We start from the raw sequence: 23,984 nt of genomic DNA, 5'->3' as shown, positions 1-23,984 counted from the left end.
CAGCGAAGTGAAGGTGCGACCCCCCCGGCCGCTTGATTTCGTCCTGCTTCGGCGGAGCGCTCGGAGCTACTGAGGACCCGTCGTCCATTGGCCACGGGGCGGATGAGCGGACTGCGACTGGTTCTTCATGTCTGTCAGTCAGGCGCCCTGCGCGTCCCTCCCCCAAAACGGGGAGGGGAGATGAACGAGCGCGCCCAGCCTGGTTCAGTAATAAGAGTTAGATGGGGAGGTATGTTTATGTTTTTAATCCATACATGTGGACTGTAGTATGTATTCATATTATTATACCTCTGTTTTGTATTTACATCATTATATACGTTTTTATTATAGATACATTATTTTAGACGCAAAATCCCTCCCATTCTTTCGGTTCAGTTTTGTAATAAACACACGGGCCCTTATAATAACGGACATGTTGTTTGTTTCCACCTCCACGACAGAAGTTTAAAACGGCTTCGACGAAATTCGAGGGGGTCCGCGGCCACGGCCACGGCCACGACGCGGTTTCGCCCCCGAACCCGCTGTTAGTGCCGCCACCTGCCGGCGAAAGCCCGCAACGACAACAACAGCAAACGCACGCAACCGCGGGCGAGCCGCCCGAAGGGTCGCGAACGACTCGCTCGTCGCGAAAGAATCTTCAAAACGACTCGGTCGTGTGCGGGCGCGAAGTGAACCTTCCCACTCACGACGTGAAAACAAGCACCGAAGGCTGAACTAAAGTCATAGGTTTAAATAAAAATATATATATTAAAAAAAAAAAAGAGGCAAAGGCGTTTATCGGAAGCGACGTGTGTACACTTTGCGTTGCACCGAAATATACGATTTCGAACGCGGATTTTTCTGTTGTTGCTGCGATTCCCACAAACTCTCGCCCCGACCCCGTCGCCACGGCGACCGAATCAACACGAGCGACGACGTCGGGAACAACGGAACGACTCTTTTTTTTTTAAATTTTTTATATATTTTTTTATTTTTTTTCTTAAACCGAGTGACTCGTCCGGAAACAAATCTGAAAAAAAGAGTCGAATCTTTCACCGGCGATCTCGACTTCACGCATCGCGGCGTCCGAGCCCCGGTAACGCGGCATGAGAGGGATTCCATTCCAAGCCGCTTCAGGAGTACGTAAGTAAAGCTGCTTTTTATTGATTGAACATTTAAATACACATACAGCTCCGTTGCTTCGTAAACAGACAGGTGTCACAGTGGAAGGAAACATTAAAAGGAACAGAGTGGGACACAAAAACAACAACAACAACAACAACAACAACAAAAACAACCACGAAGGGAGGGAGCGCTCAACGAACTGCCCGCGAAGCGTGTTCAAACGCGGCTAGAAAATCGAGAGTGCGGCGACAACAAGCGCCCGGCTCCCGGCTCGCTTCCCGGTAACGGCACCGCGTTGCTAGCGTGCCAGCCGCCCCGGCCCGCGGCGCGCGCTCACGTAAGAGCAGTTTGACCGAGTTAGCGCATCGCGTGCGAACCGGGCGCTCCTCGCGCCGCTGGGACAGACGCTTCTCAGGCGAACGGGGCGGCGCGCGGGCGGCAGAGCGCATGCGCCCTCCCAGCAGCTCCGCGCGAGCCGGTGATGCGTGGTCCCCCGGCCGTGACACGGTGAGTCAAAACAAAGCAAAACAACAACAACAACAACAACAACAACAACAACCACACTGTTTGAACGTCGGATTGTTTTGAGCTTTCGGTGTGATTCTTCAAGGCGCTGTGTGTGTGTGTGTGTGTGTGTGTGTGTGTGTGTGTGTGTGTGTGTGCGTGCGTGCGTGCGTGCGTTTGTGTTGCGTGCAGCGCGCCAACGGGCGTCGGTTTGAGCGAGAGGAAGACACGCGACTGCGTGCAGAGAGCGGCTCGGACGCCGCGCTTCTGCTGTGTCTCGTCTGCGTGGTTCCGTGGCTTCTCCCCCCCCCCCCCCCACATCTCCGCTTTATTATTGCTAATGCAACAATAGTAATAACAACCACAACGATAATATCTAATAATAATAATATCAATCAATCATCATAATGGTCATGATAATAATAATAATAATACGTTGTACCTGTACTTCTTTCCCCACAATCCAAAAAACAAACAAACAAACAAACCCCGCTTTACATTAAATGCATATACCACATACATTAAATTCCACAATAGATATGTGTGCAGCTCTTCCCTTCCCTTCTCTTGTTGTCGGCACAGCTTCAGCGTTTGTTTTGCTTTCTTTGAAAATGTGAAGTGAAACATACAGGTTGATCGTGTAACACAGTTCGTGCCACCTCTGTTCATTTGCTTAGGATAATATATTATATATGTTCTTAGTGTGTGTACAGACAGATGTCGCTTTTGTACAAAATAATACGGTTGCATATGTCATTTGCGGTCCAACCTGTTGGTATTATCATATTGCCATTCAAATAGAACAAAGAAAGACCCAATCATGTATTTTTCCCTCTATATTTAGTCCTATTTAAATGTAGGGAATAAATGATACCTACAATCACTTTATAAATTACATATATTGATCATCAAGAGCCGCTTGCAATAACTCCCTCCTTTGGACAACCTGGGGGGTGGCAAAAGCACAGCATTCGTGTCATAGGTACGAGATGCCATACGAGATCAACTAATCGTATCAACTAATCATCGTTACTTCTCCAAGGAGGGAGAATCACCACGTGTGCGACAAATAAACGTAGCAAAAAAGACAACATGTACTTGAAAAAAAAAATGTAAACATAGAAACTTCAGGCGTGTGTTGACAGGACGTACTGAATTAATTCACGAAAAGTGGAACATCTACAGCGCGTGGCCTCTCCCTGTGATAGCAATAGCGGTAAAGGAGAGGAAAGGAGGACGTCATCAGGGGGATGTCGGGGAGGGGTGTTCCGGACAGATGCTGGTGTTGTGTGCGCGCGCATGCCTGCGTGTGTGCGATGTGTCCACCTGTGTTTGAAAATGCTTTTAAAAATAATCCATAGCAGCAGTTTGGATAACACCCAGAGCCTGATGCATTCATCCTCACTTCGTTTCACTTCACGGAGCATAAAGTCCTTTTTTTCTGGAGATTTAAAAATGGTGCGGCGTTTTCATTGTGGATTTTCATTCCTCCCTTTGAAGAGGACTGGGGAGTCCATCGCACGGGGACTCCCCAGTCCTCTCCTGCGAGCCTCCGTCGCCTTGGTTTGCTTTCAAAAGCTATCAATGTGTGATTTGTGTAAGCCGCTGATGTCAACGTGTGCACGGGGATGCATGCAGCTATGCGCAGGGAGGGAGATGGAGGCTGCTGAGGTCACTGCGTCTTCAGGGAATGTGGTGATGGTGAAGGAGGAAGAGAGGGAGCCGGCCGAGCGCCACGGAACCCAAGTCATCCTGCACCTGCAGCCCCTCCTGCCCGGGTAATGTGGATAAATATAAAGATAAGACTTTGTTCCTCCCCAGTGTGCGGGGGTAATTCAGGTGTTACAGCAGCAGAAGTTGGCGAGACAGTGGAATTAAAAAAAAAATATGTGAAAAAGAAATGAGATACAGTATTTACACCACAATGATATGTATACATAATTCTATTTATTTATTTTGTATTCTGAACCGGGAGTGATTTTTTTTTTTTTATAATACAATTATCAATACTTATCTTTGAATATTTTCTACGCTGTTATGTTAAAATTCAGTTGATGTTCTGCTCAAATACTTCAAAATGTACTTTACCATCATAAAGGTTTGAATTTTAGCGGCTACACACTGATGTTTGGAGCTTTTTCAGGAGGCTGTGACATCTAGTGTGTAACATGGAGGATTATATCGCCCTCTACAGGGCAAATGAGGAAACTGCAGACATGGGCACCACAGTGCTGGCAATAGAGACACACCACGGTAAGGACCCAACGAGACTCATGACTTATTAATTTTAATCTTTTCATCCGAGATCACAAATAAATGTTAAAAGCCCGAGGCATCGACACAGCACCTACACCCACGGTGAACAGGTTAAGCTGGGTTTCCCTCTTTTTTGGGGTTTCACACGCACACAATACCAGCATTGTGTTACCGCCGTGTGATTTCTCTCCCTTTTGGCACAGATGAAAGCCAAGCAGAAGGAGTGGAAGTTGAATATGGCTACCCGATCACCTGTGGCGACAGCAGAGCAGTCCTGCTGTTTAAGAAGTTTGTGTGCCCCGGTATTAACGTCAGGTGTGTCAAGGTAGGCCCCGCAACGCGCGTCAAATGATAAGCTATTTATTATTTGAATGTATAGAGGACATCTCTTCTGAGTGAGTTGGCGCGGCCGATAACATTTTTTTGCTGATTTAACCGACGGTGATTTTGCAAACAAGACGCACGGCATTTGCTGACGTCGCGTGGTCTCTCGTCCCCGATAGTTCAACGAGCAGCTCATCAGCCCGAAGCAGTTTGTGCACCTGGCAGGCAAGGCCACCCTCAAGGACTGGAAGAGAGCCATCCGACTGGGAGGCGTCATGCTCAGGTACTATGCTGCCGGGCGCCGAAACGCTCTGCTTGCCGCGGCAGACGGGGAGCAGCCGCGGCAACATAACTCTCAATAAGGGTGAGGTGAAGGGGCGGCTCAGGATCCGAGGGAGGGGGTATGGAATTTATAAAGGCTTTATAAATCCCTTCCCTCACAGTCGACGCCGCATCTCGCCGATTTTAATTTGCTCTTGCTCTGGGGCCGTGTCTGCGTTGGGGCTTGCCGCCGCATTCCAGAGCGAGTCGGTAAGCGGGCGACCGCTGCGGCAGTAGAATCCCGCCGCGCGCCGGCAAGCTGCTGAGCGATGCGTTCTGTCACCGGCGTCGTGTCGGCGCTTGTTCTCCAAGTCATTCCGCCCGTGGTTCTTCCACCTTGCACCTCTTTGAGTCAAATCGCTGCAAACTTCTCGAAAATATATTATGGGAGCCGGTGAGAGTGTTCCTTGGATGCTTTCCATGTTCTTCTCCGGCCTTGCGCAGTAACTCTGCCCTTTTATTGCAGGAAAATGATGGACTCTGGACAGATAGACTTTTACCAGCATGACACGGTGTGCACCAACACCTGCCGCAGCACTAAATTTGACGGGCTGAACAGCAGCGTACGTCTCTCTCCAGGAAGCGCGGTGCCGCCGCCGCCGCCGCCACCACCACCACCAACGCCCCCATCGCTGGCTGCAGACGCTATGGGAGCACAGCTTCTCCCCCTGCCAGGTCCCTCCCTACTGCCAATTAGAGGGTTTTTTTTGTAGACATTTGTTGAAGAGGTGCATGGATTAGTGTTCTCTTTTACACTACTGAGATGATTCATCACAAAACACTTTTAGAATTAATGAAGATCTTTTGCGTTGAATGCAAAAGACCTTATTACAAATGAATAGTCCAGCAAACAGCCACGTTGATGTAGAAAGTGTGTAGGACTTCTGTCTGTCTGTCTGTCTGTCTGTCTGTCTGTCTGTCTGTCTGTCTGTCTGTCTGTCTATCTGTCTATCGGTCTATCTCTCTATCTGTCTGTCTGTCTGTCTGTCTTTCTGTCTCTCTATCCTCATTGCAATGCCAATGCTACCATTTTGCAGTAACTATACAACTTTTACAATGATAAGTTAGCTTTGCTTCATCCAGAACCAGTAGCCCTGGTTGCACGGGGGGCAGGGAGGGGCAGAATGTGGAACGTTTTTATTAGAGCAGTGAATCAAATATGTAAAATAGTTGTCGCTGTGGGATGCGATTACGGATCCGGCGTAAAGCCGTCCCTCGAATGTCGAGTGACTTACTCTTGGGAGATGAACCGCATTTTAGACTCTTTAGTGACCTGCTGTCCCCAACGGTCAGGCCTCTTAAACGCCGCTCCTGCTCCCTCCCTGAGCAGCATCTGCACAGAGACAAGATGAAATCCCAGAGATAAGAAAATACAAATGTTTCACCTTGGCAGTATCTCCCGCACCCTCACTCACTTAAAAACGAGCATTCCCAAATTGTTGATGCGTTTGGTCGTCCTTAACACAGATAATCCCTCACGCGGATCAATTTTAATTCACTTATGATGTGAGATGTTGAGGTTAAATGTGTGTATTGTGTTGTAGATTTTCTTCCGGAAGACACTGAGCGTGATGACGGAGGGGAACCAGAACAGACCCCGGAGCAGGAGTTCACCGTGGCGGCCGAGTTGAGTCCTGGAGCAGCTCCCCTCGGTCCTCCCACGACAGCCAACGGACACGTCAACAAAAGGAAGAGGGCGGACATGTTGCCTGGTCGGTACAGGGAAGGGTAGCACTAGCAATGGGATACAGTTTTAACACACACACACACACACACACACACACACATACATGTAAACAGTGACGTGCCCAATTAACTCCTTCCAGATGGTGCTCTGAGCATGTGGAAGGGCGTGGCCGACATCGGACTCATGGGAGAAGTGCTGTCCGGCATTCAGACCGGACTCATGGGCGCGCTGCGAGGGGTGGAGGTCCGCAGTGAGACGGCCGAACTGCGGGAAACAGGTGGAGACCCCCGAGCCGAGACCAGGCAGTGAAAACATGAAACCCAAGTTGAGGATTTGATGTGTAGGATCCACAGCTCCAGGAAATTCTGCACCGTCTCTGTCGGAATGTTACAGAGAACCTCTAGAGGATAAAGCATTTTCCATCTAATGTGGATGTCTTGGCGTGGCTGTGTTATTATCTCATCATAAATCAGAATCTGTTTATTTTCCGCCAGGCACATTGACATATTTTAGGAATTTGTCATGGTGAGCTATACGGTGTGATTCACTACTGATGAATAGCATGAAAAAAAGCTTAATGTTCTGAAAAAATGGAGAATAAAAGTAATAATAAACTAAAATCGAATAAAAAATAAAGTAAAAATAAAATGTAAAAATTGTTAAATACAAATAGCCCAAAAAAATAAAACTACAAAACAGAAATAGTCAGATATATACAAATATATAGAATATGGCTATAAAGGGTATTACTTTGTACTAACTGGTATGTAATAATTATTTAATAATGATTTCATTAGATGCCGTGTTGCTCAACTCTCTGTGTGAGATGCTGGGTCTGCTGGACTCTGTGAAGCGAGCGCTGGAGCTGAGACGCAGTCACACCGAGGAGAACCAAGCATGGAGCACACTCTGTGGTGAGGGGAGTTCTGTCGGCTACGCCACGAAATATCATTTGGGAGACTTGGGGGTGTTTTTCATCACACATGACATCACACCAATTCAATAGACTCTTTTCTCTTTTCTTTTATTTTAACTTAGCAGCCGATAAGAAAAAGGTCCAGAGGAAGGGGGGTTCGGACGGAAGTGTCCTCCAGGAAAAGCACCCGCGAGGCCGAGCCCTGCGCCAAAACCTCCTGCCCCCTCTCACCACCACCACCACCACCTCCATCGGCCAGGCCCTCGCCGGCACTGGAACTCCTCCGTCATCCCTCGCTCGTGTCACCGGTGGCCCTCAGCCCTCCGCCTGTCCCGCACACAGCCCCGGGGTGATACACAGAGCAGGCAGGGTGGCTTCCACGCAGGGCAACGGGGGGAACCGTGTCCTGGAGAGGGTCCACAGCAGACGGGGAAGACGAAAGGAGGAGCAGGAGGAGGAAGAGGAGGAGAGGGATTCTGAAAACTTCCACGTGGAGCCGGGGGAGTCCGAGAAATTACACGGCACAGAGCGGGTCACGGCGATAAAAAGGACGTCAAAGAAATGCAAAACAAAGTGACCCAAGAGAGCTGACGCTGCTTTTACCGTAATAGCGGGAATCGATGGGGCAAAGACAATCGCTACAAGGCAAAACAAAATCCTTGTTATATATATTATATATTATATATTATATTTAATCGATATTATATTTTCTTGAGAGTTGGTACAATCAAAGAATACAGTTTTTGGCTACTTTTGGGGAGATGATGTCACAGATTTGTCCCTGCTTCATCAGTTTAAGTTACAGCAGTGAGAGGCAAAGACGGCATGCAGTAAAAAACAAAAAACAACCTATTCTTAGATATGTTTTATATCATTTAAAAAAAATAAATAGTGCGTGGCTCGTTTTTACTTTACCGTTGTACATACAGTTGATATCCCTAGTACGATTTTTTATTTATTTTTTTCTAAATTTACCTCAGTTTTAGGTCTCCGCAAATTAAACATTGGATGTATTGTTCACTATCGTAGGTGTCGTTGAAGGTCTGTGCTGTAGATTGAGCGTCTGCAAAGAATCTCCCTGAGGGTTTTGTATTTATTTTTCGTATACTTGTTGTCGATTCAAATATTTATAATGTCAAACAGTGCTGTGTTTAAGTTGATCTGAATTATTGGAAGTATATTGCAGGAATTATACGACAGGACTTTTATGGCTGATGCTGCAGTCACTGCTATAGGTTTTTATGCTTTAGTTTTGGTTTTGCTGTTCACCGTTTGAAATAAACGGCGCCGATACAGCGCCGGCTGAAAATGTGCTGTTGTTTTAAACAGGAAAACGTAGAGGGACACCTGCTCTCATCACGTCTCTTGCTCTTATCACGTCTTCTTATCGTCTCTTGTTCTCAGGATGAAACCCTTAGAGAGAAGTTAGTAGAGAGAAGAAGTTATTTTCTTGTTATACCACTGAGAAATTTGTTCTAGTTCTGATTTGTTCTCGAAAAAATAAACAGTTAAATGAAACCTTTGAAGATTGAATTGTAACATTTTAAAATTGTATATATATATATAATTTTTTTTATTTATATACATACATACATATATATATATATATATATATAGCTTATAGCTAATAGACGTATATATTGTATATACTGTAAGTTATTAGGCCAAAGTGCAGACAGAAAGTAACTTGGGTGGAAGAAGAAATTAAGGAAGTTGAATGCTCAAGGCATAGTATATATTATTTTATTGGTTGATATAGTATAGAATGGATCAAAGCTGTAGATCTGATGTCAGAAGGAAAATATTAATGTTGTACAGCCAATCCATTTTTGTTTACACATGTTATATTCCTGTTGTCCTGGTGTCTCTTGTATTTGTAAGACGCCGTGCCAAGCAGCTGTGGCGCTATTAATGGGAACAATGGCTTCCCACAGCCACGGTTCAGCCGCGGTAAACACCGTCACCACCTGTCCCGCTGCAGTATTTGAGCAACGTGGTGTAATGCCCTGTCACCTCTCTGCGAAATTAAGTGATTACCTGGTTCAATTGTTTTACCATCAAATGGCACTTCAATTTAAGTCAATTGCCGCCGCATGTACATGCGTAGTGAATATCACGGCACAAAGGTGCGCCATCGATCAGGCGGCTGTGATTACAGGTGTTAGTTTGACATGTTTTCCTCCGTTGGTCAAATTAAATAATTTGCCGAGCAATCCATCGTTCATCTGCCACGGAGGCCTAACGACATTAGAGACTTGGAGGCAGGCGTCTGGGAGGCCTTGGACGTCTCACTGCGGGGGTGTGCGTTCCATCCCCGACCCACCTTTAATTCAATCTGTAGCCTCAACAGCCCACACAGGAATACAAAATGAGTGATGAACAGCTTGCATAATGGTATCTTGATTAAATTGTGTCTTATGGAGCCATCGCAATTAATGCCGCACAACATGTGTTTTGGGGCTAGCTGTTAGGTGTGCTGCATCCTGCTTGTAGGCCCGCAGCATTGCCGCAGAACCACCATATTTGCAAGATGTGGAATTTAACTTTGAAACCTGTTGATATTGCCAGGACAAACAGGACAGACAAGTTATGTATCACGGTTATGCAACCGACTGAACAGCTTGTGATGTTGAATCTTTGTCAGATCAAACTGCCACTGTATAAAACAACATAGGGGCCATATAAAACCATGTAGGAACCACATAGAAACCACATAGAAACCACATTGGAGTCACATAAAACCAAACAGAAACTACATAAAACTACATATGAACCACATAGGAACCACATTAAAACCACAAACATGCCACATAGAAACCAAATAAAACCACATTGGAGCCACATAGAAACCACATCAAACCACATGGGAACCACATAAAACCACATGGGAACCACATAAAACTACATAGGAACCACATAAAACAACATATGAATCACATAGGAACCACATTAAAACCACAAAGATACCACGTAGAAACCAAATAAAACCACATTGGAGCCTAATAAAACAACTAGAAACCACTTAAAACCACGTGGGAACCACATAAAACCATGTGGGAACCACATAAAACTACATAGGAACCACATAGGAGCCACATAAAACCACATAAAAACCACATAACCACATAAAACCATGTAGGAACCACATAAAAAACAGAAACTACATGGCCACCACCTAGGAACCACATAAAACCAAACAGGAACCACATAAAACCACATATGAGCCTCATAAAACCACAAATGAGCCTCATAAAACCACATAGGAACCACATGACACCACATAGGAACAACATAGGGACTACATAAAACCACATAGGAACCTTATAAAACCACATAGGAACCACAAAAAACTACATATGAACCACATAAAATCCATATAGGAACCACATATGAACCATATAAAACCACATAGGAACCACATGGGAACCACATAAAACCACATAGGAGACACATAAAACCACATAGGAGCCACATAAAACCACATAGGAGCCACATAGGAGCCACATAAAACCACATAGGAGCCACATAAAACCACATGGGAGCCACATAAAACCACATAGGAGCCACATAAAACCACATAGGAGCCACATAAAACCACATAGGAGCCACATGGAACCCGGAGAAAGATCCTCTTGGTGAATGTGGTCCTTAATGTTGCAGAAAGTTACTTGTCGATCTGAGCAACATTCCTTGTCCATGTGCGATCCGTCCCTCAGTGTTGTGACAGTAGATGTTGCGGCCTGTTGCCAAGCGATCATCCAAACAAGACACAGCGAAGCACTGCAGATAATAAACACACAACAATGTCAACGTCAAATAATAAACATGCAATTGAAATAGATAAAAAAAATAAATGGCGATGAGCCTGAAAATGTACCACAAACATGCAAAACAAAAACATAAATCAATTGAGAGATTGTCAACGTGCCATCACACGCGCACGCGCCCCCGCACGCGCACACACACACACACACACACACACACACACACACACACACACACACACACACACGCACGCACAATGGGTGGCGGGGTGCAGTTGCCCGCCGCAGCCGCTTGGGGGCGCCCGCAGCCTGGCGTCTCGGCGGCTGCCGGGTAAAGGGACTGTTTACCCTGACGTCAGGCGGCGGCGGCGGCGGCGGCAGCAGCAGCAGCAGCTCCGCTCCCCCGGAGCCTCAACTCTTCTCCGGGAGCTTTTCGGGGACGGACGCCTCTGCGAACTTGCGCGCCGGACCTCGCGAAGTGACCGACATGGTCCCCCGTGCACACGCGAAGTGGAATAAAAGTCGGAGAGCACCATGAACACCTGCGCCTTCCTGCTGATCCTCACCGCGCAGATCTACGCGGACGGCATCGAGGGGCCAACAGGTAAGAAGGGCTCGAACCGGGCGGGAAGTTTGGAGGAGGAGGCCCCAGCGCCGGTGTCTGTCCGCCCGGCGCGGACACGTACAACCACGGGGCAACTTGTAATGACCGCCAACTTTGTTTTCCGGCGACTGGGAATTCCGCTACCGGGGAAAGTACCGTCTCCTGTGCTCCTCCTTTCCCCCTTTTCCTTTCCTCTCCTCCCCATCTCCTCCTCATCTCCTCTCCTCCTTTCCTTTCCTTTCCGCTCCTTTCTCCTCCTCTTCTCCTCCTCTCCTACTCTCCTCCTCCACTCCTTCCCCTCCTCCCCTCCTCTCCACCCCTCTCCTCTCCTACTCTTCCCCCCCCTCCTCTTCTCCTCCTCTCCTCTCCTCCTTTTCTCCTCCTCGTCTCCTCCTCTCATCCTCTTCGTCTCCCCCTATCCTCCTCCTCTCCTCTCCTCTCCTCTCCTCTCCTCCTCTCCTCATCTCCTCCTCTCCTCTCCTCCTTTCCTCCCCATCTCCCCCTCTCCTCCTCTCCTTCTCTCCTCTCCCCCTCTCCTCTCCTCCTCAGCCTTCTCTCCTCTCCTCATCTCCTCCTTTCCTCTCCTCCTCTCCTCCTCTCCTCATCTCCTCCTCTCCTCTCCTCCTTTCCTCCTCATCTCCCCCTCTCCTCCTCTCCTCCTCTCCTTCTCTCCTCTCCCCCTCTCCTCTCCTCCTCAGCCTTCTCTCCTCTCCTCATCTCCTCCTTTCCTCTCCTCCTCTCCTCCTCTCCTCATCTCCTCCTCTCCTCTCCTCCTTTCCTCCTCATCTCCCCCTCTCCTCCTCTCCTCCTCTCCTTCTCTCCTCTCCCCCTCTCCTCTCCTCCTCAGCCTTCTCTCCTCTCCTCCTCTCCTCCTCTCCTCATCTCCTCCTCCCCTCCTCTCCTCTGCTTTATCCCTCTTTCCTCTGCTGAATCTGATGGACCATTGTTTTTGAAGGGTCAGTTTATGAAAAACACGTCTTTAAGACAAAGTTTAACACAACTTCATTCAACTCCAAAACATTGTATTAAGTGAATGCAGAGTAAATGTATATCTATCTGTCTGTCTGTCTGCCTATCTGTCTGTCTGTCTGTGTCTGTCTGTCTGTCTGTCTGTCTGCCTGTCTGTCTATCTGCCTGTCTGTTTATCCATCTATCTATCTATCTATCTATCTATCCATCTATCTATCTATCTATCTATCTATCTGTCTGTCTGTCTGTCTGTCTGTCTGTTTATCTATCTATCTATCTATCTATCTATCTATCTATCTATCTATCTATCTATCTATCTATCTATCTATCTATCTATCTATCTATCTATCTGTCTGTCTGTCTGTCTGTCCGTGTGTCTATCAATGTGGCCATCCATCCATCCATCCATGCATCTATCTATATAATCATAATTTACATGTTATCAAATTGGCATTTTTTTGTCGACATCATCCCCATCTGGTCTCCCCAGACACCAGATAAATAATCCATTATAGTGACAAACATCTAAGTCAAGGTTATGACGTCTGGCTGCTGCCTCATTGGCACCCATTCATTATTGATTCCGAACCATCTATTTAAATGCCCTCATCCACCTGATTGATATGTTATATATCTTTGGGGCACCGTGGAATGATGGCTCCGCTCACGGTTGAGATTGTGTGTGTGTGTGCGTGTGTGTGTGTGTGTGTGTCTGTGTTGTCTGGGGGGAGGGGGCATGAAAAGCTGTTTTTGAAATGTGTAAATGCCATGGTTATTCCTTGGTGAAATGATTGAAATGTAGTAATTTGAGCGTTTGTGCGCGTGTGTTCATTTTCTTCATTATTCCAAGGTTATTTCACATTAGACATTGTTGTTCAAATTGTTTCAGATAAAGGGAGTGAGATTGCATTGATTGCCAAGGAATCTTCGTCGCTGTTTCGGAAAAAAAAAAAACCCCACACAAACCCGAAGAACCGAAATAACTTTTCTCGTATTTTGGACCAATTTTATTGACGAGATGCAGTGTTTTTTTTGCGAGCTAGATTGGATTGATTTTCCTTTTGTCTGACATTATATGCCCAACAAATTGTGCAGTGATTGTCCTTCTATCTATCTCGGTGTCTTTGTTTATTTCTCTCTCTTGGTTTTACTGTATATATATATATATATATATATAAAACAAACACATGCACTAGAGGCGGACAGATACCTTACCAGTCACATCCAGATCATTTTGAGGTTTTTCCACTCACGCTAATAACTACACCCACCATTAATCTATTCATATACTGATTGGAAATTACACCGATTTGGTGTGATTTCACCAAAATATTGTGGGTTGTTACAAAAGGAAGGATGGAAATGGACTCAGCCCTTCATCATGCTGGGATCGTGTTGAAGGCTTATTATCCAGCGCCGAATAACAGCAATCACACGGAGGAGCCTTTTTTTTTTTTTCTTCGGTCATATTTGTCATCATTTCTGCCCTTTGACCTATTGGATGTGCGTGGTCTTTTAGTGCCTCATAATCCTAGTGACTGCGAACCAAGGTCCTTCCTTGATGATGATGATTTCAAGATCCAGATCTGTGCCAAGTAAGAGGATGAAAAAAAAAAATCACTGAAAAGAAAGAACAAAACAAATCCATGTTAAATGCGTGCCAAGTGAAGGTGTATTGTCCAAAGATGAGTGGAGCAGATCATTGGGAGGCTGAGACAAAGGAGGCGGGGGGGGGTCTAATCATCTCCCAGGTAATTAAAAGAGCTCAATGGAACAGCAACGCTCCAGTAAGAATCAGTGAGATAATGTCACAAAAAAATGTACACGTTGTTGATTATTTAGTTTGTTAACTGGGGCGTTGCGAGCCTCGCCATCTGCGCCATTACCTTCCCATTAGCCAATAATAGCGAGGCTGTGAATCTGATTTGATTCCTACTGATCCCCTGCCACCGTCTTTTTAGCTGCTCGCGTCAGTTATTAGCAGGGGTGGTGTCGGGAGGCATGGAGGTGGATTCACGCTGTTCTCTCACGATGCTTTCAAAACCCCCTTTTCTTCCTCCCCTTTATTGTGTTGAGACCGTATCTTAACCTTGGCGGGAACGGCATTTGAGACAAGGCACACTATAGAATCACCCCAGTGGGCTCTTCAGCCTCTGAAATTGAAATGAAGAATTTCCACACAGCCCCGGCTGCGAGTCAAAGAGAAATAAAATGGAATAGAAGAGTGGGAATAAAAGGTGCAGGCCGTCTGCGGCACAGGACGGAATCGAACTTGTGCCGTGCTGGCAGCGTCTCTGAGTTTTGTTTACGTTTCATACAAGGGAAGCGGACGGAAATCTGAATCTAAAATACAAACACGCAGGAACTCTAAGGATCATAACTGAGTATATGGGTTACTAAGGCGTTATAAATATCTTATTGTATGCCTGGCTTTAAATGGAACCAAAAAAATCTGGGGGGTCCCTGCTGTTTCTTTATACACTGAGGGGGTCCTTGGGCTGAAAAAGGTTCAAGACCCCCGCTGTAGGTGATTTGAAAGCGAGAAGAAAGGAAAAACGTGATCGCAGGTTCGACGGGGCCCCTGCTTTTTTTCCGGGAGCGATTCTCTGATTTCAGTGACGCGATAGAGCTCAACCTGCCACGCGGCGACGAAGGTTCCTTGGCAATCAATGCAATCAAACTCCCTTCATCTGAAACAATTTAAACAACAATGTCTGATGTGAAATAATGAAGAAAAGGAACACACGCACACAAACGCTCAAATTTCAGAGGCTGAAGAGCCCAGTGGGCTAATTGTATAGTGTGCCGTGTCTCAGGTTAAGAGGTTAAGGTGCCGCCAAGGTTAAGATACGGTCTCAACACAATGAACGGGAGGAAGAAAAGGGGGTTTTGAAAGCATCGTGAGAGAACAGCGTGAATCCACCTCCATGCCTCCCGACGCCACCTCTGCTAATAACTGACGCGAGCAGCTAAGAAGACGGTGGCAGGGGATCAGTCGGAATCAAATCAGATTCACAGCCTCGCTATTATTGGCTGATGGGAAGGTAATGGCGCAGATGGCGAGGCTCGCAACGCCCCAGTTAACAAACTAAATAATTAACAACGTGTACATTGTTTTGTGACGTCATCTCACAGATTCCTAAAATGGAACCAAAAAAATCTGGGGGGTCCCTGCTGTTTCTCTATCCACTGAGGGGGTCCTTGGGCTGAAAAAGGCTCAAGACCCCCGCTGTAGGTGATTTAAAAGCGAGAAGAAAGGAAAAAAAAAAACCACTGCAGGCGCCTCCGCTTTTTTTTTCGGGAGCGATTCTCTGATTTCGGTGACGCGATAGAGCTCAACTTGCCACTCTTACCCCCCCCCTCCCCATTCCGTCCGACGGCGCCAGGTTAGGTATTCGCTCGCCATCTGTCCCCCCCACTTAGCGCGGGACGCCATCGACTGAGCGCCGTAATCTGGGCCAATTATCCCGTGTCACAAATCTCATTTCCCACTGTCGCCTATAGTTAAGGCCCCGAAGCCTTTCTCTTATTTCAATTTTAAGGGAGATAATGCCTGGATCAAAAATGGAAAAGAAATCGTCCATATGCAAGGAATGTGAACTAAGGAGTGACGAAGCATATATTTATATGTATGTATATATGTATGTATATCTTTACATGCTTGTTCAGTATATATTGTATATATGTAGAGTATGTATATATAATTTACTGCAAAGTCAGTCGGCCGCTATCTGTGGGTTCCAGTGAAATATAAGTTGACTTGTATCTCTGTTGATTTCTTGAGAAGACAAGCAGACGAAAAAAAGGGAGGCAGACTGAGAGAAATAAAAGGAGATCGAAAAGGGAGGGCGCCTCCCTGTTTTGCTTGGCTTTGCTTTCCAGCCGAGGCTGCAGCTGGACCGCGTTTGCTCATGGGCGCCGTCCATTTTGCCCCTCAGCGGCTCTGCGTGATGGAGCGTCGCGCTCGCGAGCAGGAGGGAGTGCGATCCACACGGCGGCCTGTCTGCCCCCTGTGCTGATCTATGGCAGCCGAGGGGAGACATGGAGGAAAGCCAGCAACCCCCTCCTCACCCCTCCCTCCCTCCCCCAATTGGTTCACTCATCTTCCAGACCCGGAAAATGAAACGTATCCATCCGTGTGTTTAACGTTTCCCTCGCGCGACGCCAAGGGCCGTGATTTGCGCCCGCTGTCACTGTGAGCACATGTCTGGCTGACGGGGGCGGCTGCTGCTGCTGCTGCTGCTGCTGCTGCTGCTGCTGCTGCTGCTGCTGCTGCTGCTGCTGCTGCTGCTGTAGCTGCTGCTGCTGCTGCTGCTGCTGCTGCTGCTGCTGCTGTAGCTGCTGCTGCTGCTGCTGCTGCTTCAGCTTCAGCTTCAGCTTCTGCTTCCGCTTCTTGAGCGTCTGCTGCTGCTGCTGCTGCTGCTGCTGCTGCTGCTGCTGCTGCTTCTGCTTCCGCTTCTTCGTCTTGTGCCGCTTCCCCGTGTCTCATTTCAGTGCGTTAGCCTTAAAAAAAAAAAAAAAAAAGCCAACCCTTGCTCAGTTCAGTTCGAGAATATCAGCCCAGACTGAGAAATCAGAAAGTAAAAACCTTCCATTTCATGCTGTGTGGATGTTTACCAAGCTCTGTTGTTCACTTATCACTGGTGTTGGTCCTATATACTTAAGAATGCGTAGTTTTTTCCCCTCTTTCTTTTTTTTTTTTAATAATGACAATTGTTTGCTCCTTCGGAAGGTCGGGTGTCGAGCCGAATCCGTGTTTTCAGATGCTACAAAGAGCAGGTGAGCTTCCTCTGGAGGCGTAGTGAGGGCAGCGCCCTCCAACCAGGGTGATGGCCATGTCTGTTATATGTCTCTGTCATTCAGCCCCAGGCCTACTCTTCTTCTCTCTCTCTCTCTCTCTCTGTCTCTTTCAGCCTGTACTCTGAGCTCAGGAAAAGAGAAAAATAAAAAATAAAAATCTCTTAAAGGAACCACTTCCCTGGGAGAGAGAGCCGGGCGGACACAGGTGTAATTAGATCTGGCATGTATTATCCCACCAAGGTCTCTCTCTGATTTTAAGTGCGTTATTAAGGGGGCAGGAATCAAGGCCTTGTCTATAATGGGGGGCCGAAAAAAACAAAACCTAATTTTTGTCTTTAGAAAAGAGTTAAGTGGCCAGGGAGACAGGGAGACACAGGAATTATTGTGACAACACTTTAGCTATGCAAATTTTCCCTTTGTTAGAGATTGGTCGCCTTAAAGGAGAATGGGTCTCATCAGTGGGCTTACTCTGCATAATATTCCTAAAATTATTATTCATTCAAATTAAATAGTGTTTTTTTTACCATTGCATATGTAAATGGGCGAGCGCATTCTATATAATGCTTTTGGCGGCCTGTGTTGGATGTAATGTATTCATGTTGTGTTTTTGAGAGCAATGTATGTCATCAAGGTGGTAACCAGAAAACCACAGTGGGTGGTGGGCAGGGGGAAATCAGGCGTGTTTATTTATTATTTATTATTTATTATTTTCTGGTCGTGCAGGACGATTCTGTGGTCGGCTGTGGCTTTTTGCGGGGTCACATCCTCGACCCCCGGCCACCCCTCTCCACTCCGTAGCAGAGCCGGAGAGACGCGTCCGCCCCCCCGTGCCCTCGGCCAGGTGACAGCGGTGCGATATCGATCGCCGGCGCCCGCTCTGTTTGCGTTGGCTTCCATCAAGTGGCGTCCAGTTTGTGTGACCCTCCGCTTTGATGTAGGGCTGGGAATCAACCATCCGGGCGCCGCTGGCACTGAACCCCTCTCTGGCTGCCGACGGTGTGTGCGGGAGGGGAAGTGGAACGCTGCCAGTATTGTAGCGGGTAAAGTACGGCAAGGTTCAGAGAAAAGTAGAAATCCCTTCAAACATCAAAGGGCGCGCTCGACAGATTCATTTCCATAAGAGGCTGCGCGCGTTACAGATAGACGGGGAGCGTGCACCGCGGCGTTTGAGGGAAAGCACCGCTGAGGGACAGGTGTAAAAGGACGGGAGCGTTTAAAGTCGGGCCACGCGAGCGCACGTATATGCGTCCTATTTTGATAAGTGACGCTTGAAGTGCAGGAAAGCCTGGTGTCGAGACTCCAAACTCGCACCCCAATGGTTCAACCTTGAATGAAAAAAAGGGGGCGGGCCGGGACCGGCGCAGCGGCGGTTTTTCGACTGAGCTTCAGAATACAAAAACTGGGTCTGCAAGACCGACGCTGCGAGGGCTGCTCCGCGCCCTCACCCGGAGGAGGTGGAGCGAAAGAGAGGAGGGGGAGGCTCCGTTCTGCTGTTTTATATTCAGCCCGCTGGCGGAGTTCTGTTCTCACTTCCTTACCTGCTCTCAACACGTTAGCAGGCGAGGTCCGGCGGAACGCGGCCGCGGCAGCTGCCGCACTGTCGAGTCCCGACCTGTTGTTCGAGATACATGCAATGAAACATGAAACCCGTGTGCTCTGCAGGAAGTCAAAACACACCTTATCTCTGCCATGATACCTGCTATCTCAAAGGGGGCTGTAATTCTCATCTGTCCGGGCTCTTTGGGTAAGGAAATATGCTCACCTAGAATCTCCCTGCACTACCATTTATCTTATTGATGTATCTCACAGATCCTGCCATGAATTTGCACTTCCCCCCCAAACAGGGGGAAACTGACTGTAATTGGGTGTAGCACAGTGTTACTGGCATCTTGCGTGTAAGCTTCCAGGAGTGCAATATTTGCCTCCTCCAAACTAAAAATTGAGAAAGGAGAGAAAAAAAAAAAAAAAAAAAGGAGATCTCCGTCGTTATTTTCACCGCTCGCGTTTCTCTGGAACTGAGTTTATGAGACGCGGGCGTGTTGTCTCGTGTCGTCTTCCAGTGTGAGGGCGTCGCTCAGCGGCGACAGCTGCTGTCGGGGGGGGTTAAGCCAGGCTTCTAGGGGCTTCCAGGTGCCAACCGGCAGTAAATCACTGTCACCAGGCGATGTCTGTAAACAGCACCCGATGTGAAGACACTTCATCCAACAATAACATAACAATAATATTCCATTCACAATTTCACTCCAGCTCGGCAAATTAGTAGCGTACAAACTATTGTGAAATACATCCCAAGTCACCATCCTGTAGTGTACTCTTTGCACTTTGATTTAGGGCTGGGGGATATATTGATATAATAAAAGAATAATCAAAATATGGGATTTGGATGATTCAAATATTGTGATGGGATGTATGCTGTATGGTGCTGCATTACAGTAAGGAAATGTCCCATTATAATATCTGCATTACTAATGATTGATTGTCTAATGTGTAACTATCTCAGGGCAGCACCAATAGCCAAAATATCCTCAAGTGATCAGTATCAAGGTTTTCGGTCAAAGATATTGTGATATTTGCCCGGCCCGGCTTTAAAAGCTGTAAGTTCAGACGGCGGTGCGTGGCAGGATGTCCTGTCGTCGGTTTGCTATGATACCACTTTCTGACTGTCAGTGCGGTTGAAAAGCTTTTTGTCCGGTGACGGCAGCAAAGTGAGTTGGGGAACTGAAGCCCTGGCCTTGGCCGCTTTGTTCTGATTCAGGTGCTGAAGTCAGACAGAACAAAAGCAGAGCCTATTGATTTCTCAGCCACAGCCTGTCACTGGCGGCTTATTGTCTTCTTACTCTTGAAACTCTCCCCTCTATCCTACATGACCTCCCATCACAATCCTCTTGACGTTGACACGCCTCCGTTTCTGCAATCGCTCAGGGGATCATGTGGTGTAGCGCATCCTGAAACCCCCCCCCCCCCCCCCCCCCCCCCGGGGGAAACAAGCACACAACAGTTGAGGGAATGTCCCTCTTTTCCCGTGTCGCAGCGCGCACGGGCGTAAGCTCTGCGGCCTCGCTCATGAGCGGCCGATGCCGGGGAAAACGGCGCGTGCATTATTTCAATCCTTGTTGACAAGGTGGCAGTGTTGCCTTGGGCCCGGGGGAACGGATTCGCGGTTGGAAGCCAGAGTGTATCAACACACGACGCACTGAGTCAGCTCTGCAGCCACGCTGAGCAGGAGGTGACCTGCTATTCCCCAATCAGCGATAGAGATTTTTAATTTGGAGGCTTGTAAACAAGTTCAATGTAAAGCCTCATAAAAACAAACCGAAACAACTCGCGGGCACTGCTGTGAACCATTATTTACAGCCGACCAGGTGGCACCTGGGCTTTTTGTAGATTTGGGTATTTTGCGGTATTTTTCGGGGTGTTTGGTCCCGGCTTCTGCTCTCCGTCAGAGCAGCGCGGACCTCCAGGGCCCAGAGATTGGGCGGCTGCCTGGCGTTCCGGGGAGACGTCTCATCAAACAGTCTCAAAGGCTGTGTTTGTTCCTCCTTCCGCCCACCAGCTGAAGAGAGGGGAGGAGGAGGGGAGGAGGAGGGGAAGGGGAGAATGGGAGGAGGGGGAGGAGAAGAGGAGAGAGGTGCAGGTGATTGCTCTGGGATTGCTCATGGGATTCAGGGGGGTGGATTGGGGCGGGCGCCGCCGCGGCCCGGACGTATCAGCCTCGGCGCCGGGCGGGGATTTTTGATGTCCATTTAGGCGGCGGGATTGACGGGCAGTGCGCTAGTTAAGAGATATAAAATATGCCAGAATGCCCAGGGTGCCCACGTAGCGCTGCTGACAAAGAGCTGGATTCAGAAAGGCTGGCAGAGGATCATCAACATTGCCTGTGTGTGTGTGTGTGTGTGTGTGTGTGTGTGTGTGTGTGTGTGTGTGTGTGTGTGTGTGTGTGTAGGTGTATAGGGAGGCGGATTCCTGATTACTTCGCTACCTGATTTAATGTCAGCACTTGCAGAGCTCCATTGGCCATTTTGAACTCCTATGGATTATAGCCTTTGTTTTCTTTTTGTTTGCTACTTTGATCGCATCAACGACATGTAATATATTCCTCTGGTCATAAAGACATTACGCCGCTAAGCTGAAACGGAGCACACCCTATAGTACAACGTGGGTGAGAGACCTCCTAGCGGGCCCGCGTCTTGGCCTTTTGTCGACCTGGTCAGCCGGGTAAGAACCAGCTTAGACCCGGATTAGGGCTGGAAGTAGGCTGATCAGAGGGGACGGGAGAAAGGGCATTAGCAACAGATTGGTAGTTAATATGGCTATTACCCTGTTTACTGCCGCTATCATGTGACAGTAAGACAACCAACAATGGGCGCCTGGTCCAAGGCCAGATCTCCTGCTCCTCAACCTAAGAGGCTTTGCTGAGGATTGCAGCCTCTAAGCTTCCTTTCACGTGCGCTGCATCGCATCGCACTCGCTTTTCCTTTTTTTTTTTTTTTTTTAAAGCTTTGGTTCCTATTCTCACACCTTCACATTTTAATAATTAGTCTCAACCTAATTAGAACATGGTAATGTTTCACTGCGCTCTTCCCCTGAGGTATTTTAGCAGTGTTCAAAAGTGTTTCCCTTCTGCCAGCCCTTTGATACAAAGCACGCGTGAACGTTCACAAACGTACGCACACACACACACACACACGCACACGCACACACATATATGTGTACGCAAACATGTATGTGCTGTTCTGAGGATATTTCGGTTGAATGTGATTAATGTTCTCATTAACTGCGGGAACGTGCTGCAAGGCAGAGCCGAATGCCCGACACCCGCAGGGTTTCCCCTTTCGGTGGAGGCCCCCTTTCCTGCTTCAGGAGTCGTCTTGTTTGACGTTCAGGCACAGAGAGTTATTCCTCTCATCGGCGCGGTGGTTTTTTTCCGCCGCGGATCCGCATGCGGTGGGAGCTAACCCGATTCACGGAGGATCCCTCCCACCTCCACGGGTGAACTCACTCCTTGCCATTTGAAAAGGACATGGAATCGGGCCAACGGGAACAATAAAGACCTGCAGAGGGGGTTCATCCACACGCAAAAAGGTTGTATTACATCGGCGGTTACATAACGTAACCCTCATTTGGTGCAAACGGTCACTGTTGTACTCTGCTGAAGTGCAGGAGAAACAAATACCGGTGTTACGACCAGACGCACTGCACGGCCCCAACAGATGACTGGTGGCGTTTTGACCTTTTTTTTTGAGCAGGGGGAGAGAAGGGGAGGGAGGGCGGAGAGGGAGGGAGGGAGGGGGGCTGTTTTCCTCAGTTCGGCCTTTTAGGCCTAATCCCATCAGAGGGGACTGCACAGCACCAACTCAGTCACCTCTGAGGCGGCGCTGCTAGAACACGCGGCAGACAGGAATGTGTTTGTCAGGATCGGCGCGCTCCACTCACTGCAGGCCGCACTGGAAGCAAAACAAAGGGGGAAAATTCTGTCTAGACGATTTCGCTCCTTAATCCCTTCCTCCTTTTCTTTGAGTTGCGGAAAGAGCGAAACAGAATCCAGACACTCGAGGAAGGTACTGTATGCGCCATGGGGGACCTTGGCCCTGGGTTTAGTGGTGGTTATGGAGGAGGAGGAGGAGGAGAAGTAGGAGGAGGAGATGAATGAGGTGGCTCAGAATGTCGTTACGGCAGAGGAATTATTTGGGATTTACCTCCCAGATGAGGTTCTGCTTGCTCTGCTGACTCGTTTCCTCCCCGGGGGGAGCGGGACCGTTTAGTGGTGAGACCATGGAATGGAAGTTTCACCCAGTCCAGTTCAGTGAACCAGGAGACCCCGCTAAAGAATTTAAGATTGGGCTGTCCATCCTTCCGTCCTCTCCGCCTGACTGTCTGGTCTTGGACGAAAAGATTTTTCCCCCCTTATCTGATAAATATCCTTGCCCGGACTCAGGCATCAGTTACCGTTTTCCTTTTTTTTGTCAGCGTTTTAGTAGAAATCTCTGACAAAAGGCGAGCAGTAACTGTGGCAGCAGGGGAGGTTTTTCAGATGGATTCCAGATACAGAGCTGATACAGCGGCTCCAAACTATCACTGTCACTTCCCTCTACATATTTTACCACCGGGGTGTCGCCTATATGACAATATGACAACCCCTTTTCAATTATTTACAGAATAATCTCAGCTCCGTATATCTCCAGATGTGTGACATAGTTTTTCTTTTTTTTTTAACAAGAAACTACTTCACAGGAGAGGGGGGCGACCCTCGGGGGTGGGGGTGGGGGGGCAGCCTAGCAGAGGTGAACCAGACACACAAAAAAGGATCTTTAAACTCCGGGATCTTTGCCTTTTTCCCCTTTTCCTTCAGGCTCTGGCTCTCTCAGGGCAGCAATCTCATGCCGGCGGTGACATTGCCCTTGTCTCCTCCCGGTGCCTCAGGACTCGGGCTCGGGAGTGTCGGTGCAGCCGGCTGTTTCTGGGAAAGGGCTGAGTGTTCCGGGCAGGGGGAGCTGGAGCTTAAAGCAGATATTTCAGTGTGTGTGTGTGTGTGTGTGTGTGTGTGTGTGTGTGTGTGTGTGTGTGTGTGTGTGTGTGTGTGTGTGTGTGTGCGTGTGCGGGCGTGTGTCTACCTCCCTAGGCACTCATTAAGCAAGTGAAGGTGTTCGTTTTGGGAGGCTACGGGGAGGGGTGTGTGTGTGTGTGTGTGTGTGTGTGTGTGTGTGTGTGTGTGTGGTTTACATGCAAATGTACTGT

The 23,984-nt window shown here is 48.0% G+C and overlaps 2 protein-coding genes across 3 annotated transcripts in view; both read left to right on the top strand.

Annotated features, from left to right (window-relative positions):
* Positions 1-3,264: 3,264 nt before the first annotated feature.
* LOC307234208 (glucocorticoid modulatory element-binding protein 1-like) lies at positions 3,265-8,527 on the top strand (the record flags this gene model as incomplete). Its single annotated transcript, XM_080005814.1, has 9 exons — positions 3,265-3,386; positions 3,803-3,861; positions 4,068-4,189; positions 4,368-4,471; positions 4,976-5,184; positions 6,054-6,221; positions 6,336-6,473; positions 6,994-7,110; positions 7,235-8,527. The coding sequence occupies 9 exons, from the start codon at positions 3,265-3,267 to the stop codon at positions 7,687-7,689; spliced, it is 1,494 nt and encodes a 497-aa protein (XP_079861940.1). The 3' UTR covers positions 7,690-8,527.
* A 2,883-nt stretch (positions 8,528-11,410) lies between these two features.
* Positions 11,411-23,984, top strand: part of ptprub (protein tyrosine phosphatase receptor type Ub) — a gene marked incomplete at its 5' end in the record, with an annotated part of 145,161 nt that continues 132,587 nt past the window's right edge. For both annotated transcript variants that reach the window (XM_080004954.1, XM_080004955.1), the window contains one exon: positions 11,411-11,480. In XM_080004954.1, coding sequence (XP_079861080.1) covers positions 11,411-11,480 — 70 coding nt within the window. The remainder of the gene's footprint in view (positions 11,481-23,984) is intronic.

Source organism: Zeus faber, assembly GCF_960531495.2.
Source record: "Zeus faber genome assembly, chromosome: 8".
NCBI classification, from domain to species: Eukaryota; Metazoa; Chordata; class Actinopteri; order Zeiformes; family Zeidae; genus Zeus; species Zeus faber.
The sequence above is the reverse complement of the archived record's forward strand: the minus strand, read 5'-3'. Positions and strand labels throughout refer to the sequence as shown.